Raw genomic sequence first — 13,425 nt, forward strand, 5'->3', positions numbered from 1 at the left:
CAGGCTGTGCGTGTGGGACAGAGCAGCCAAGGACGGTCACAGACCCAAAGCTGACACAGCTCACGGAGAGTTTAGCATGGCCCTCGGGCACAGGATGGGATTTTGGGGTGTCCAGAGCCAGACTCGATTATCCTGATTGTTCCTGCTCAGGATATTCCTCTATCCCAGCACCAAAGCTGAGTGCTTGGACAAGGCTCTAGGATTTTGGGATTGGGAACATTTTGGGGTGTCCTGTGCAAGGCCAGAGCTCGATGAGCCCTGTGGGCCCCTCCCAGCTCAGGACATTCCATAATTTCATGATCCTAAAGGTTAAGGAGTGTTTAGACAATGCTGGGATTTTGAGGGCAGCAGTAAGAGTTGATCCTTCTGTGTCTCACCCAGCTCAGGGCATTCTGTGATTCTGCAGTTCCCATTTCAGCTCCCTGCAAACCCTTCCCCTGCCCCAGCCCCATCTCTCCCCCTGGTCCATGTATTGCCAGAGGGGCTGTGGCAGCCCAAAGGGTCCCAAACCCCCCCATGCAGAGGTTCCAGGGGCTCACCCAGGTCCCACAAGCACTTTTAAAAAGGCAAGATTCGCTTTTATTTCAAATCAACAGCTCAGCCCCGAGGAATCGCCAACACAAAGCGTGTGCCCACAGCAGGGCAGGCACAGAGCGCTCGGGGGCAGGACCCAGCTGCTCTGCATTCCTCTCTTTTCTTTTTTTGTTGTTTTTTTTTGTTTGTTTTCTTTTGGAAATTTCCTTGTCTGGAGCTCCGGACGCGACGAGCCGGCGTGGGGCAGCACCAGGAGCCAGGGGGAAGGATCAGCTCGCCAGGGAAGCCACTACAGGCTGTGGGGGGCCAAGAACAGAGCCAGGCTCTTGTCAGACCCCCCAAAACCTGGAGGCTGTGGGGACAGGGCTCAGAGCACCCCCCTCACCTCTCCTTGTGGTCTCTGACCTCCTCCTTGCTCTCCTGCTTGGCCTCGTTGGTGGCCGGTGTGTCGGCGGCGTCGCTGTTCTTGTCCCCCTCTCCTGGGTTGGCTTTGGGCTCCTCCTTGGGGGCCTCTTCATTGGCCACCTTCTTGTCCCCTTCCTGCCCCTCTGCATCCTTGGGGCGTTTGGGGGAGTCCTGGGAGGGGGAACTCAGGTCAGCCCAGCCCTTGTAAACATCTCCTGTCCCCAGCATCCCCATTCCCATCCCCTGTCCCAAAATGTTCCCAACATCCCCATCCCCTGTCCCAAAAAATCCCCATCCCCTGTCCCCAACATCCTCTGTCCTAAACATCCCCAGCCCCTATCCCCTGTCCCAAAAATCTACATCCCCTGTCCCCAACATCCCCATCCTCTGTCCCCAACATCCTCTGTCCCAAACATTCCCATCCCCTGTCCCCTGTCCCAAACACCCCATCCCCAACATCTCCATCCCTGGTCCCCAACATCCTCAGCCCCTGTCCCCAACATCCTCTTTCCCCAACATCTCCAGCCCTGTCCCAAACATCCCCCATCCCCCTCCCTGTCCCCAACATCCCCTGTCCCAAAAATCCCCAGCCCTGTCCCCAACATTCCCATCCCGTGTCCCCAAGATCCCCTGTCCCAAACACTCCCTGTCCCCATCATCCCCAGCCCCATCACCCCCATCCCCTGTCCCCAACACCCTCTCCCTCTCCACCCTCTCCCAAACATCCCATCTCCATCCCTGTCTCCAACATCCCCTGTCCTCAACATCCTCAGCCCCTGTCCCAAACATCCCCCATCCCAAACATCCCCAGCTCCTATCCCCAACACTCCCATCCCCTCTCCCAAATATCCCATCTCTGTCCCCAACATCCCCATCCCCTGTCCCCTGTCCCAAACATCCTCTGTCCCCAATATCCCCAGTCCCAAATATCTCCATCCCCTGTCCTCAACATCCCATCCCCATTCCCTTGTCCCCGAACATCCCCATCCCCTCTCCCGAACATCCCATCCCCTGTCCCCAACATCCCATCCCCTGTCCCCAACACCCCCTGTTCCAAACATCCTCTGTCCCCAATATCCCCAGTCCCAAATATCTCCATCCCCTGTCCTCAACATCCCATCCCCATCCCCTCTCCCAAACATCCCATCCCCTCTCCCAAACATCCCATCCCCATCCCCTGTCCCCAAACATCCCCATCCCCTCTCCCAAACATCCCCATCCCCTCTCCCAAACATCCCATCCCCATCCCCTGTCCCCAAACATCCCCATCCCTTCTCCCAAACATCCCCATCCCCATCCCCTGTCCCTAACATCCCCAATCCCAAACATCCCCAGCCCCCCCAGTACCTCCAAAGCATCCTCAGCTTTCCTCTTGCTGGCTCCTTTCTCGTTCTTCTCCTTGCTCTGCTCGTCGATCACCAGCTTCCCCTCCTCGTCACTGCTGCCCTCAGCGTTGCCCTTCTTGTCCCCGTCCCCCTCCGGCTCCCGCTCGGCCGCCTCGGGGCAGCTCTTCTTCTGGGTGGGCTGTGGGCAGGGGGGGTTCACAGAGGGCTCCCAGGAGGGAGGAAAGGTGTGGGGAGCTGGGATGGAGCCCCCCCAGCTCATGACCCACCTGGTAACCGGAGGCTTTGACCGTGGGGTTGTTCTCGATCTCCCACAAACCTTCGCTGAAGCCTTTCCGCTTGTTGGGTTTGCCAAACTTCTCCTTGCACTCCTCGTAGGGGAAGAGGTCTTTGGGCCCCAGGAATGCCCTGTGCCAGGGGAAAAGGGTGAGGGGTGGGAGCAGAGGGGGGGGTCTCACCTGTCCCAAACTCACTGTGAGCCCCAGCTCCCACTCACGTTTCGTGGGTCCCGAAGAAGAAGACTTGGTACTTATTGGAGGAGGATTTGACTGCAGCTTCTGGCATCTCATCAATCTGTGGGACACAAAGGACAGGCTGAGAGGAGAGGGCAGAGAGCCCTGGGCCTCCTCAGACCCCAGGACATCCCCTGCAGTGTCCTGTTGATGGGCACAGCTCAGGAAAGGAAAATTCCTTGGGAATTCCCCCACAGTCTGGAGACAGAGCTGGCAGGAAGTGCCCAGTGGTGTAGGGGCCAGCAGAGCTCCCCTTCTCCCACAAGCTCTGCTCTAGACCAGCTCAGACACACTCAGCAAATTCAGGCTCAGACCTCAGGACATCTCCTCCAGTGTCCTATGGATGGGCACAGCTCAGGAAAGGAAAAGAAAGGAAAATTCCTTGGGAACCCCCCAGCTGGGACCCCCCTGGCAGTGGGATTCCCTGCCCAGCCCCAGCCCCTCCTGCACCCCCAGGGGATGCAGTGGCTCTGTCTGGAGATGGTGCTGGCAGGAAATGCTCAGCAGAACAAGGGGGTGCCAGCAGGGCTCCCCTTCTCCCACCCCCTGTCCCCCTAATCTCTGCTCTAGACCAGCTCAGACACGCTCAGCAAATTCAGGCGTTGCCAGTGGTGCCACAGCTCCTCAGATGTCCCCAGGACACCCCTTCCAGTGTCCTCTGGATGGGCACAGCTCAGGAAAGGAAAATTCTTTGGGAATTTCCCCACAATCTGGAGACAGAGCTGGCAGGAAGTGCCCAGTGGTGTAGGGGCCAGCAGAGCTCCCCTTCTCCCACAAGCTCTGCTCTAGACCAGCTCAGACACACTCAGCAAATTCAGGACATCCCCTCCAGTGTCCTATGGATGGGCACAGCTCAGGAAAGGAAAAGAAAGGAAAATTCCTTGGGAACCCCCCAGCTGGGACCCTCCTGGCAGTGGGATTCCCTGCCCAGCCCCAGCCCCTCCTGCACCCCCAGGGGATGCAGTGGCTCTGTCTGGAGATGGTGCTGGCAGCAAGTGCTCAGCAGAACAAGGGGGTGCCAGCAGGGCTCCCCTTCTCCCACCCCCTGTCCCCCTAATCTCTGCTCTAGACCAGCTCAGACACACTCAGCAAATTCAGGCACTGCCACAGCTCCTCAGATGTCCCCAGAACACCCCTTCCAGTGTCCTCTGGATGGGCACAGCTCAGGAAAGGAAAATTCCTTGGGAATTTCCCCACAATCTGGAGACAGAGCTGGCAGGAAGTGCCCAGGGGTGTGGGGGCCAGCAGGGCTCCCCTTCTCCCACAAGCTCTGCTCAGCAAATTCAGGCAGAGCCACAAGCATCACCCCCAGCCTGGGCCAGCAACGGGGATTGGGGTGCCTGGGGGGGACACCCTGGCCAAAAGGGGGTCAGCAGACAAGGGGACAGCCTGGCAGGGCCCTGGGGTCGGGCAGCAGCCAGTGCCAAGCCCCAGGCAGGTGCTGCTCCACCGAGCGTGAATAATCCCGAGGCGCCGAGCGGGAAGGGAGCGAAAGCAACTCCGGCTGCTTTTTATAGCAGCTAAAAATAACCCCCCCCCTGCAGCCAGCAGCCATAAATTCCCCAAGAAAACCTCAAAGGGAGGTGGAAGGAGCTGAAGGAGGATGCGGGTGGGGGTCTCGGGCAGGCGCCAGCACGTCACTGTCACCGGGCTGGACGGTGCCAGCGGGGACAGCCGGGGTGCCAGGTCCTGTCCCAGTGCTCTGCTGACTCATGGCACAACCTTCCCTCAGTCACCGTGACCCCCACAGCTTGCCCAGCCTCAGTTTCCCCAGCCAGCAGGGCCTGGGTGCTGTGACAGGGTGGACCTGGCCAAGAGTTGGTCCTGATTTCCTTCACAGAGCTGGGGATGGCACCAACGCTTGTCCCTGTGCTGAGGAGCAGTGCTGGCACAGCCCTGGGGCACATGGAGGGCATGGGGCACTGGGAGGGCCACCAGGATGGGGTGGAGGCTTGGTGTGATGTCCCACTCCTGGCCTGGCTGCTGTGACAGGGTGGAAATGGCCCAGAGTTTGTCCTGATTTCCTTCACAGAGCTGGGGACAGCACCAACGCTTGTCCCTGTGCTGAGGGGCAGTGCTGGCACAGCCCTGGGGCACATGGAGGGCATGGGGCACTGGGAGGGCCACCAGGATGGGGTGGAGGGTCGGTGTGATGCCCACTCCTGGCCTGGGTGCTGTGACAGGGTGGAAATGGCCCAGAGTTTGTCCTGATTTCCTTCACAGAGCTGGAGACAGCACCAACGCTTGTCCCTGTGCTGAGGGGCAGTGCTGGCACAGCCCTGGGGCACATGGAGGGCATGGGGCACCGGGAGGGGCACCAGGATGTGGTGGAGGCTTGGTGTGATGTTCCACTCCTGGCTGGGACGTGCCTTTGTGCCATCCCCACTGCCCAAACGTGGTTTGGGACACACAGGTCCTGCACCAGCATCCAGGGGGTGTTTGAGGATTATTGAAGTTGCTCCCACCCACAGCCCCGGGGCTCCTGGCACTGCCATGCCCCAATGGCACCGGGGGACACTCCAGGAGCAGGGACAGTCCCCAGCAGAGCCAAGGCCAGCCTGGCCCTGGCTGCAGTCCCCAGAGGGACCCTGGCCCATGGTGGCAGCCGGGAGCAGCAGCTCCATCCCTGCGTGGCACCGAAGGTGGAGGAGGGGATGATGTGACTCAGAGGGGCGGCCACCAGCCCGGCCCGGCCCAGCCCAGGCCCCGGGGATGGTGCTTCCCCCAGGCCACGTTCCTGCAGGTCACTCCTGCCACGGTGTGCCAAAGGCCCCATCAGCCCCCCCAGGCAAGGACACAAACCCAGACCCTGCCCTGCCAGGCCTGGACAGGGACCCACAGGGACCCCACAGCCCCTGGCAGTGCCTGCACCCTGCTGGAGATCCCCCAGCAAGTTCCCAAACTTCCTTCCCCAAGGAAAGGCAGCAGCTCCAGGATGGCTGTGCTGTGTCACCGTGTCCCCAGCCCAGGAAACCGAGGGGCTCCATGGATCTGCTGGGACCCCTGGCAGTGGGAATCCCTGCCCAGTCCATGGATCTGCTGGGACCCCTGGCATTGGGATTCCCTGCCCAGCCCAGCCCTCTCAGCTCTCCATGGGACCCCTGGGACCCCCTGGCAGTGGGAATCCCTACCCAGCCCTCTATGGGACAGCTGGGACCCCCTGGCAGTGGGATTCCCTGCCCAGCCCAGCCCTCCCAGCTCTCCATGGGACACCTAGGACCCCCTGGCACTGGGATTCCAGCCCAGCCCATCCCTGCCAGCCCCACAAGGGACAGATGGGACCCCCTGGCAATGGGATTCCAGCCCAGCCCATCCCTGCCAGCCCCCCAAGGGACAGATGGGACCCCCTGGCAATGGGATCCCAGCTCAGCCCAGCCCATCCCTCCCATGCCTTTATCAGCCCCTCATGCACCCCCAGGGGATGTGCTGGCTCTATCTGCAGGGCCAGGCAGGGACTTTGGGGTGCGGGGACACGGGGCAGGAGGGTGGCACCCCACTGGGGACACTGATAGTGCAGACAGTGCAAACCCACCCAAAAGCCCTCACTGCCCCCAAACTGCCCCACGATGGGCACTGTCACAGCCCGTGGCTGTCTGTCCGGACAGTGGCAGCGGACGGACACACGGCTGCAGTGCCAGGGTAAAGTCCACGGTGCCCATTTCTGTCCCCCTGCCAATGGCACCGGTGTCACAGCCCAGGGGCAGCACCCAGGGGCTGGGGATGGGTCTGAAAGGGGGCTGGGAATGTCCCCCAGGAGGGGAAGCTCTGGAGCGTGGCAGGGGAGGGACGGGCACGAAGCCCCGAGCTGGACTCTGCCCCCAACCTCTGCTCGTCACCTTTGCCACTGCTCACAGAGCACGGCTGGATCAGCCTGCCCTGCCCTGCCAGGGGGGCTGGGAGCAGCCCCCTCCCTGCCTCAGTTTCCCCCCTGCAGGACAAGGCTGGCAGCGAGGAACAGGAATTAATTAATTAATGGAATTAATCATGTGGGTCACACACGGTCGATGAAGCACATGGGAGGGGGGGGGCACACGCACTGAGTGGGGGTCCTGTGGCACCCCTGAGTCCCATGGGTGCCCCTCGGCCCTGGGGGCACCACTGGGCCCCATCTCAGCACCAGGCTGGCAATGGGCACCAAATTCCAGAGGGAATGGCCCAGCAGGATCCTGACCCCATGGCCCAGCCAGGGGAATGGGAGATGCTCAGGAAGGGGATGTCAGAGGGTGCCAGGGGGGTGTGAAAGATGCCAGGGGGTGTCAGGAGTGCCAGGGGGGTGTCAGGAGTGCCAGGGGGGTGTCAGGGGGGATGTCAGAGGTGCCAGGGGGGTGTCAGGAGGGTGTCAGAGGTGCCAGGGGGGTGTGAAAGATGCCAGGGGGGATGCCAGGGGTGTCGGGGGGGTGTCAGAGGTGCCAGAGGGGTGTCAAAGGTGCCAGGGGGGTGTCAGAGGGGCCAGGGGGGATGCCAGGGGTGTCAAAGATGCCAGGGGGGTGTCAGGGGTGCCAGACCTGGCAGGGAAGCACCAAAAACGATGGTCTGCCATAAGGGACCCTGCAGAGAAAGGGTGAGGGGAAGCAAGCATCATCCTCCAGCTGCCAGCGACTCATCTCCCCACTCTGGTGCCTCAGTTTCCCCTCTGTTTAAGGCTGCCCCTCTCAGGGAGAGGCTTCCACCAAGCTGCTGGTGCTGGGGAACAGTGCCAGGTGCCATCCCAGGGGAAGAAATGGAGGGAACAACCCCTCCCCCGTCCATTTCTTCCCCTATCTCCCAGCTCCAGCCACACCTGGTTGGAAACAAACACCCCAGCGAACGCCACGCGTGGCCGGGTAAGGTTTCATCACAGCACCTGATTAGTCACGGGCAAGCCCTGCCTGATTAGTCACGGTGGGGAGGGCTGTGCTCCTAAACCCCCCTGGCCCTGGGGAGCCCAACCAGAGAGAGAGAGAGAGAGAGAGGAGGGGGAAAAAACCATTCCCTGCCTGCCCCAAAATGATGGTGGCGGCCAAACGATGAGGATGAGTGGGGTGTGAAACCCGAGCGGCCCCCGGGAGCCCCGAGCTGGCATCATCACCCCGGAGCCCGTGGGATGGCTGGGGGCTGCAGGAGGATGGGGCAGCATCGCTTTTCCCCCCGAGGGAGGGAAGGAAGGAAGAGCAGGCGGTGTGGAAGCTCCCAGGGATCCTCTGTGGCTCCTCCTCGCAAAAAGCCGCTTTCAAATGCGCGTTGGGAGGGCCGGTGCCAAATCCGAGCGGCTCCCAACCCCCTCCCGGCCTCCTCGCCAGAACCCGACAAACCAAACAAAAGTTATTCAAATCCGCCAGGGGAAGGGGGGCACTTGGGGGGAGATCCTCGGCCTTTAAAGCCCCATCGCCCCCATTCCTCCCTTTTTCCGCTCAATTTGGGGTTTCCAGGCAGCCCCCGGTGCCCTTTGCAGCAAGGCCGTGAGGGGAGCGTGTGTGTGTGTGGGGGGGGGGGAGGTGGAAAACACTCCAAGGAAATTTTAAACTGCATCATCAACCGCTTAAAAATAACCAGCGCCGTGTTGTGCAGCCAGAGCTGCCCACGGGCCCCGTGGCTTGGGGTTCATCCCGGGGGTCCCGGGCTCATGGCCCCCTTTAGGGACACGCAGGACCCTCGGGGGACACCGGCGGGGCTGGCACATGGTGGGGCCTGGATCCCCCCCTCGTCCCTTCCCCCCGTCCTAAGTCCTCAATAATTCTATCGATTTTCTAAAGCCAAACTCCCGGCGTAAGCGCTGGCACCTCTCTGGCACCCCTAAGGCCACCGAGAGCCGGGGGGACACGCTCGGGGCTCCGCCGGTTTGGATGAAACCCCCACAAAATCATCAGTGAAGCGCAGGGGGACCGAGCTGGCCCTTGCCGGGGGTCTCGCAGTGGAGCGGGAAGGGCTCATGGAGCGGCCCCACGTGGAGCAGGGACCCCCCGGTACCGGTACCGGGGGATGGAGGGGTCACCCCGGGCTGGCCCAGCCTCGTGCTCCGCTGCCCGGTACCGGAGGGGTCCCCGCTCCCACGCGGTGCCAGAAGCCACGCGGTCTCCACCGGTGACCCCCCTCCCCCGTTCCTCCGGGAGAGAAATGAATAAACAGCACAAAAAGGGCCCGGGGGAGCCCGGGATGTTGTTTCCAACACATGAAAGCCCCCTCAAACCCAAAGAAATGTCCCGAAAGCGCCTCCGCAAGCCTCGGTACCGAATAACCCCCGAGTCCGCCGGGCCCGGCCTTACATAAGGAACCGGCAAAGTTGGACCCCGGCCCCGGTGGAAGATCCGGGGGGGGATCGGAGCCTGACCCCCGTACGGACACACCCCCCCGCCGCTCCACCGGGGCAGCCTGACCCCGGTGCGCCCCATCCCCCCGCGTTATGCAACGGGGAGCACCGGGAGAGCACCGGGAGAGCACCGAGGGGTCCCACCGCCCTCCCAGCCCCTGCCCAGCTCCTTACCCGGGCAGGCCAGTGCGGGTAACCCTTCATCTTGGCGAAAACCAGGTCCCCGCATTTGTATTCCTTCTGCCGGTTGGACCGGGACATCTTGGCTGGGCTGGCGGCTCCTCCCGGGACCGGGGGAGCGGGCGGGGGGAGGGGGGTGGGGGAAGGGAGGAGGGGGGGGGGGGTTACGGATGAACTTTGGGAGGCAAAACCCGGCCAGGCAGGGATAGGCCAAATAAATATAAAAAAAAACCCTTAAAAAAAAAAAAATCAACAGCGGCAAAAAAGAAAAAAAAAAAACAAAACACCCTCCCAAATGCGAAGGGGGAGAGGCAGCGGCTGCTCTGCCCCCTGGGCCGGGGTCAGCGGCGGCGCGGCGCAGCGGCGGAGGGCCCGAGCCCCATGCGGTTGTTTGTGTTTGAAATTCAATTGCTCCCTCCCTCGGCCACCCCCCCCACCCCCCCGGCCACCATTCCCCTTCCTCCTCCTCCTCCTCCTCCTCCTCCTCCTCCTCCTCCTCCTCCCGCTCCCGCTGCCGGTGGATGCGCTCGGAGCTCGCGGCGCTGCCTGGGCGCGCACACGCACCGCCCGCCCACGGCGCCGTGCGCGCTCCCGGCACCCCAAAAATACCCAAAAATACCCGAAATGTGCCCGCTGCGGGTGGCACCAACCGCGGAGTGTCACCAGGGCACGGGGAGGGACGGCAGGGCCACGGGCTGGGTGTGGAAGCGGGGGGAATTGGGTGCTGGAGCGGGCGGAATGGGTGTGAAACAGAGGGAAAGGGGGGTAAAGACGTGCAAAAGGAGGGTGAAATAGCGCAAAAAAATGGTGTAAAAGTGTGTAAAGGAGTGCAAAAGTATAATGGGAAAAATAGGTGTAAAACGCTGTAAATAACCAGTGTAAAACAGCACAAAAAAGGTGTAAAAAATAGGTAGAGCAGTGCAAAACTGTAATGTGAAAAGCAGGTGTAAAACAGCGTAAAACTCTGTAAATAACCGTGTAAAAGATGTGTAAAGCAGTGCAAAACTATAATGTGAAAAGCAGGTGTAAAACAGTGTAAAACACTGTAAATAACTAATGTAAAACAGCACAAAAAATTGTGTAAAAAATATGTAGAGCAGTGCTAAACTGTAATGTGAAAAGCAGGTGTAAAACAGTGTAAAACACTGTAAATAACCAGAGAAAAACAGCACAAAAATGGTGTAAAAATGTGTAAAGCAGTACAAAACTATAATGGGAAAAGCAGGTGTAAAACAGTGTAAAACACTGTAAATAACCAGTGTAAAACAGCAGCAAAATGGTGTACGAAACATGTAAAACAGTGTAGAATGGTAATGTGAAAAGCAGGTGTAAAACAGTGCAAAACCAGTGTAAAACAGCACCAAAATGGTGTAAAAAACATGTAAAAGAGTGCAAAACTGGCATAAAATTGTGTCAAACTGTGCAAAAGTGGTTTTAAACCCCTGCAAAACCAATGTAAGACAGTGCAAAACAGCACGAAAATGGTGTAAAAAACATGTAAAAGAGTGCAAAATTATAATGTGAAAACCAGGTGTAAACCAGTGTAAAACACTGTAAATAACCAGTGTAAAACAGCAGCAAAATGGTGTAAAACAGTGCAAAACTGGAATGTGAAAAGCAAGTGTAAAACAGTGTAAAAGACTGTAAATAACCAGTGTAAAACAGCAGCAAAATGGTGTCAAGAACATGTAAAACAGTGCAAAAGTGGTTTTAAAACCATGCAAAAATGGTGTAAAAAACATGTAAAGCGGTGCAAAATTATAATGTGAAAAACAGGTATAAAACAGTGCATAACCAGTGTAAAAGAGCACCAAAATGGTGTAAAAAGCACATACAACAGTGCAAAACTGGTTTTAAACCCATGCAAAACCAGTGTAAGACAGTGCAAAAAACACCGCCAGAATGGTGTAAAAAACGTGTAAAACAGTGCAAAACTGGAATGCGAAAAACAGGTGTGAAACAGTGCAAAACCAGTGTTAAAGAGCACCAAAATGGCATAAAAAACCACGTAAAACAGTGCTAAACTGGCATAAAATGGTGTTAAATGGTGCAAATTTGGCATAAAGATATGTAAAAACGTAAACCAGTGCAAAACTATAATGTGAAACCATGAAAAAGAGGTGTAAAACATCTCATAATCAGTGTAAAACAGCACCAAAATGGCGCAAACCCCTGTAAAAAGGAGTAAAACTGGCATAAAATGGTGTTAAACAGTGCAAAATTGGCTGCTGGGATTGCTCAGGGCACCTGAAAATCTCTGGAAAATCTCTGGAAAATCTTTGGAAATTCTCTGATGCCTGGGGAGGAGGTTTGGGCCCCAGCCAGCCTCAGCGTGGGGTTACAGGGTGACAAAGCCACCAGGGGATTAAATAAATTGTCACCTTGGTCCCAATAAATTGGGATTAAATAAATTGTCACCTTAGTCCCAATAAATTGAGATTAAATAAATTGTCACCTTAATCCAAATAAACTGAGATTAAATAAATTGTCACCTTAGTCCCAATAAATTTGGATTAAATAAATTGTCACCTTAGTCCCAATCAAGTGGGATTAAATAAATTGTCACCTTGGTCCCAATAAATTGGGATTAAATAAATTGTCACCTTAGTCCCTGTTTCAGATCAAACTTTGTTGCTGCTGTCCCAACCAAACCTGGGGTTAAACCCAGATTAAATTTTGTAAAACCAGAACCTCCACCCTGCCCTGGCAGTCGGGGTTCCTGGGCTGGGCTCTTTTTTTTTCCATCCCCTTGTGCTTTCCTTGGCTTAATTTCTCCTAACGAGCTGCAAATAACACAAATAAATAATCCACAGGGTCAGGGCTGACAGCAGGATCCTGTTCTGGGGGTGAGAACAGAACCCAGGAATCTCCAGCTGCTATGGAAAAAGGGACAAAGGCTGAGGGAAGTGAGGATTTGTGAAAAATTTGTGTTTAAAATTTTAAAAGTTTAATATTAATAAAATGGTTATAAAAATAGTAACAAAATTAGAGTAGTAAAAATTTGGACAATTAGGGTTAGGATAATATGAGACAATAAAAATAAAGAGTTATAGATGGTTTGGGTACCTTTTTTGGGTAAAATAAGCCTGAAAAAGGACACATGTTAACAGAGAATTAACTTTTAAAAGTAATAGTTTATTGCATTTCATACATTTAATACATGATGTAGAAATTCTATTTAAACAAAGGATTTTGTTTGGTCAGTGTTAACTTCTTCTTAATCTTGACAGTGTCTTTAGGGCTGAGCGAGGTAGGAAGAAGTTAATTTCTTCTGATAAGGGAGCAATAAATTTTTTTTTTAAAATATTTAGGTGTTTTGTGGCTGTTATTTTGGTGTGAGAACTTTAATTTTCTCTTTAAAAAAGTATCTTACATAGCATAGTTTCTCTTTTAACATTATGCTATAACCTAAAAGTATATTTAACCCACTATTTAAAGAAATTAATACAGCATAACTTTCTAACATAACACATACAATATTCATTTTAATATTTGTGAAAAGCCCATCATAAAATACGCATTTTTCACATGGGGGACGACGGAACTTGTGTGTCCCAGCTCCTGGAATCCTCCTGTGCTCCCCAAGGCCTCCATGCCTATTTTTAAAGCTGTATTTTTAACACTCCTCAGGCCAGGAGGGGTGGGACGGGGCTGGATTTCACAGCACTCCAAACCATGCAGTGTTCAGGCTTCACTCCTCGTTTATCTTTTGCTTTCATTATTATTATTATTAATTCAGCTTTTTCATTTATTACCTATAACAATTACTTGTGCTGCTAGTTCTCTGCAGATCGCTTCCCTGGCTCTTAGGAACCCAAATTCCAGCCCGGTTTATTGCTTTTTTAAGGCCAGAACGAGCCAGAAGGAGGCCAAAGGAGTCAAACCCAAAATCAGCAAAGTGCTGGAGGGATAAACCAGCTCCTGGGCAGGCTGCCGAATTCCAGTCCAGCAGCTTTTTGGGGCTGGCAGCACCGATCGTGCCCGAACCGTGCCAGCAGGGGAGTGTGGCAACGGGGAGAGTCCCGCTCTGCCCAGGCCTTGTCCCGGTCCCGCCGCGTGGCACCACAGACTACATTTCCCGTGCTGCCTCGCGGCGGGGCACACAGGGAGGCGGGCACAGCGCTGCTCGCGGTGCACGCCGGGAGTTGTAGTCCTGCGCGGCTGC

At 56.3% G+C, this 13,425-nt stretch overlaps 1 protein-coding gene across 2 annotated transcripts; it reads right to left on the bottom strand.

Moving 5' to 3' along the window:
* Positions 1-556: 556 nt before the first annotated feature.
* On the bottom strand, positions 557-9,695 carry HDGF (heparin binding growth factor). Of its 2 annotated transcripts, none has more exons than XM_054651339.2 (6): positions 9,255-9,695; positions 2,779-2,855; positions 2,552-2,690; positions 2,287-2,463; positions 940-1,110; positions 557-830 (listed from the first exon to the last, which is right to left on the bottom strand). In XM_054651339.2, exons 1-6 carry the CDS (start codon positions 9,339-9,341, stop codon positions 804-806), a joined length of 678 nt encoding a protein of 225 aa, XP_054507314.2. In that variant the 5' UTR covers positions 9,342-9,695; the 3' UTR covers positions 557-803. The 2 variants fall into 2 exon arrangements, with proteins under 2 accessions (XP_054507314.2, XP_054507313.2); XM_054651338.2 differs by having other exon boundaries at positions 920-1,110; positions 9,255-9,694.
* Positions 9,696-13,425: the final 3,730 nt, after the last annotated feature.

This window comes from Agelaius phoeniceus, chromosome 31, assembly GCF_051311805.1.
Source record: "Agelaius phoeniceus isolate bAgePho1 chromosome 31, bAgePho1.hap1, whole genome shotgun sequence".
In the NCBI taxonomy this organism is placed as follows: domain Eukaryota; kingdom Metazoa; phylum Chordata; class Aves; order Passeriformes; family Icteridae; genus Agelaius; species Agelaius phoeniceus.

Coding starts and splice junctions, on each gene's coding strand:
- HDGF (XM_054651339.2), bottom strand. CDS start 9,341: ATGTCCCGGTCCAACCGGCAGAAGGAATACAAATGCGGGGACCTGGTT. Junction 2,464..2,551: donor TCAAAGCCTCCGGTTACCAG/GTGGGTCATGAG, acceptor CCCTGCCCACAG/CCCACCCAGAAGAAGAGCTG. Junction 831..939: donor AGCAGGAGAGCAAGGAGGAG/GTCAGAGACCAC, acceptor GGCCCCCCACAG/CCTGTAGTGGCTTCCCTGGC.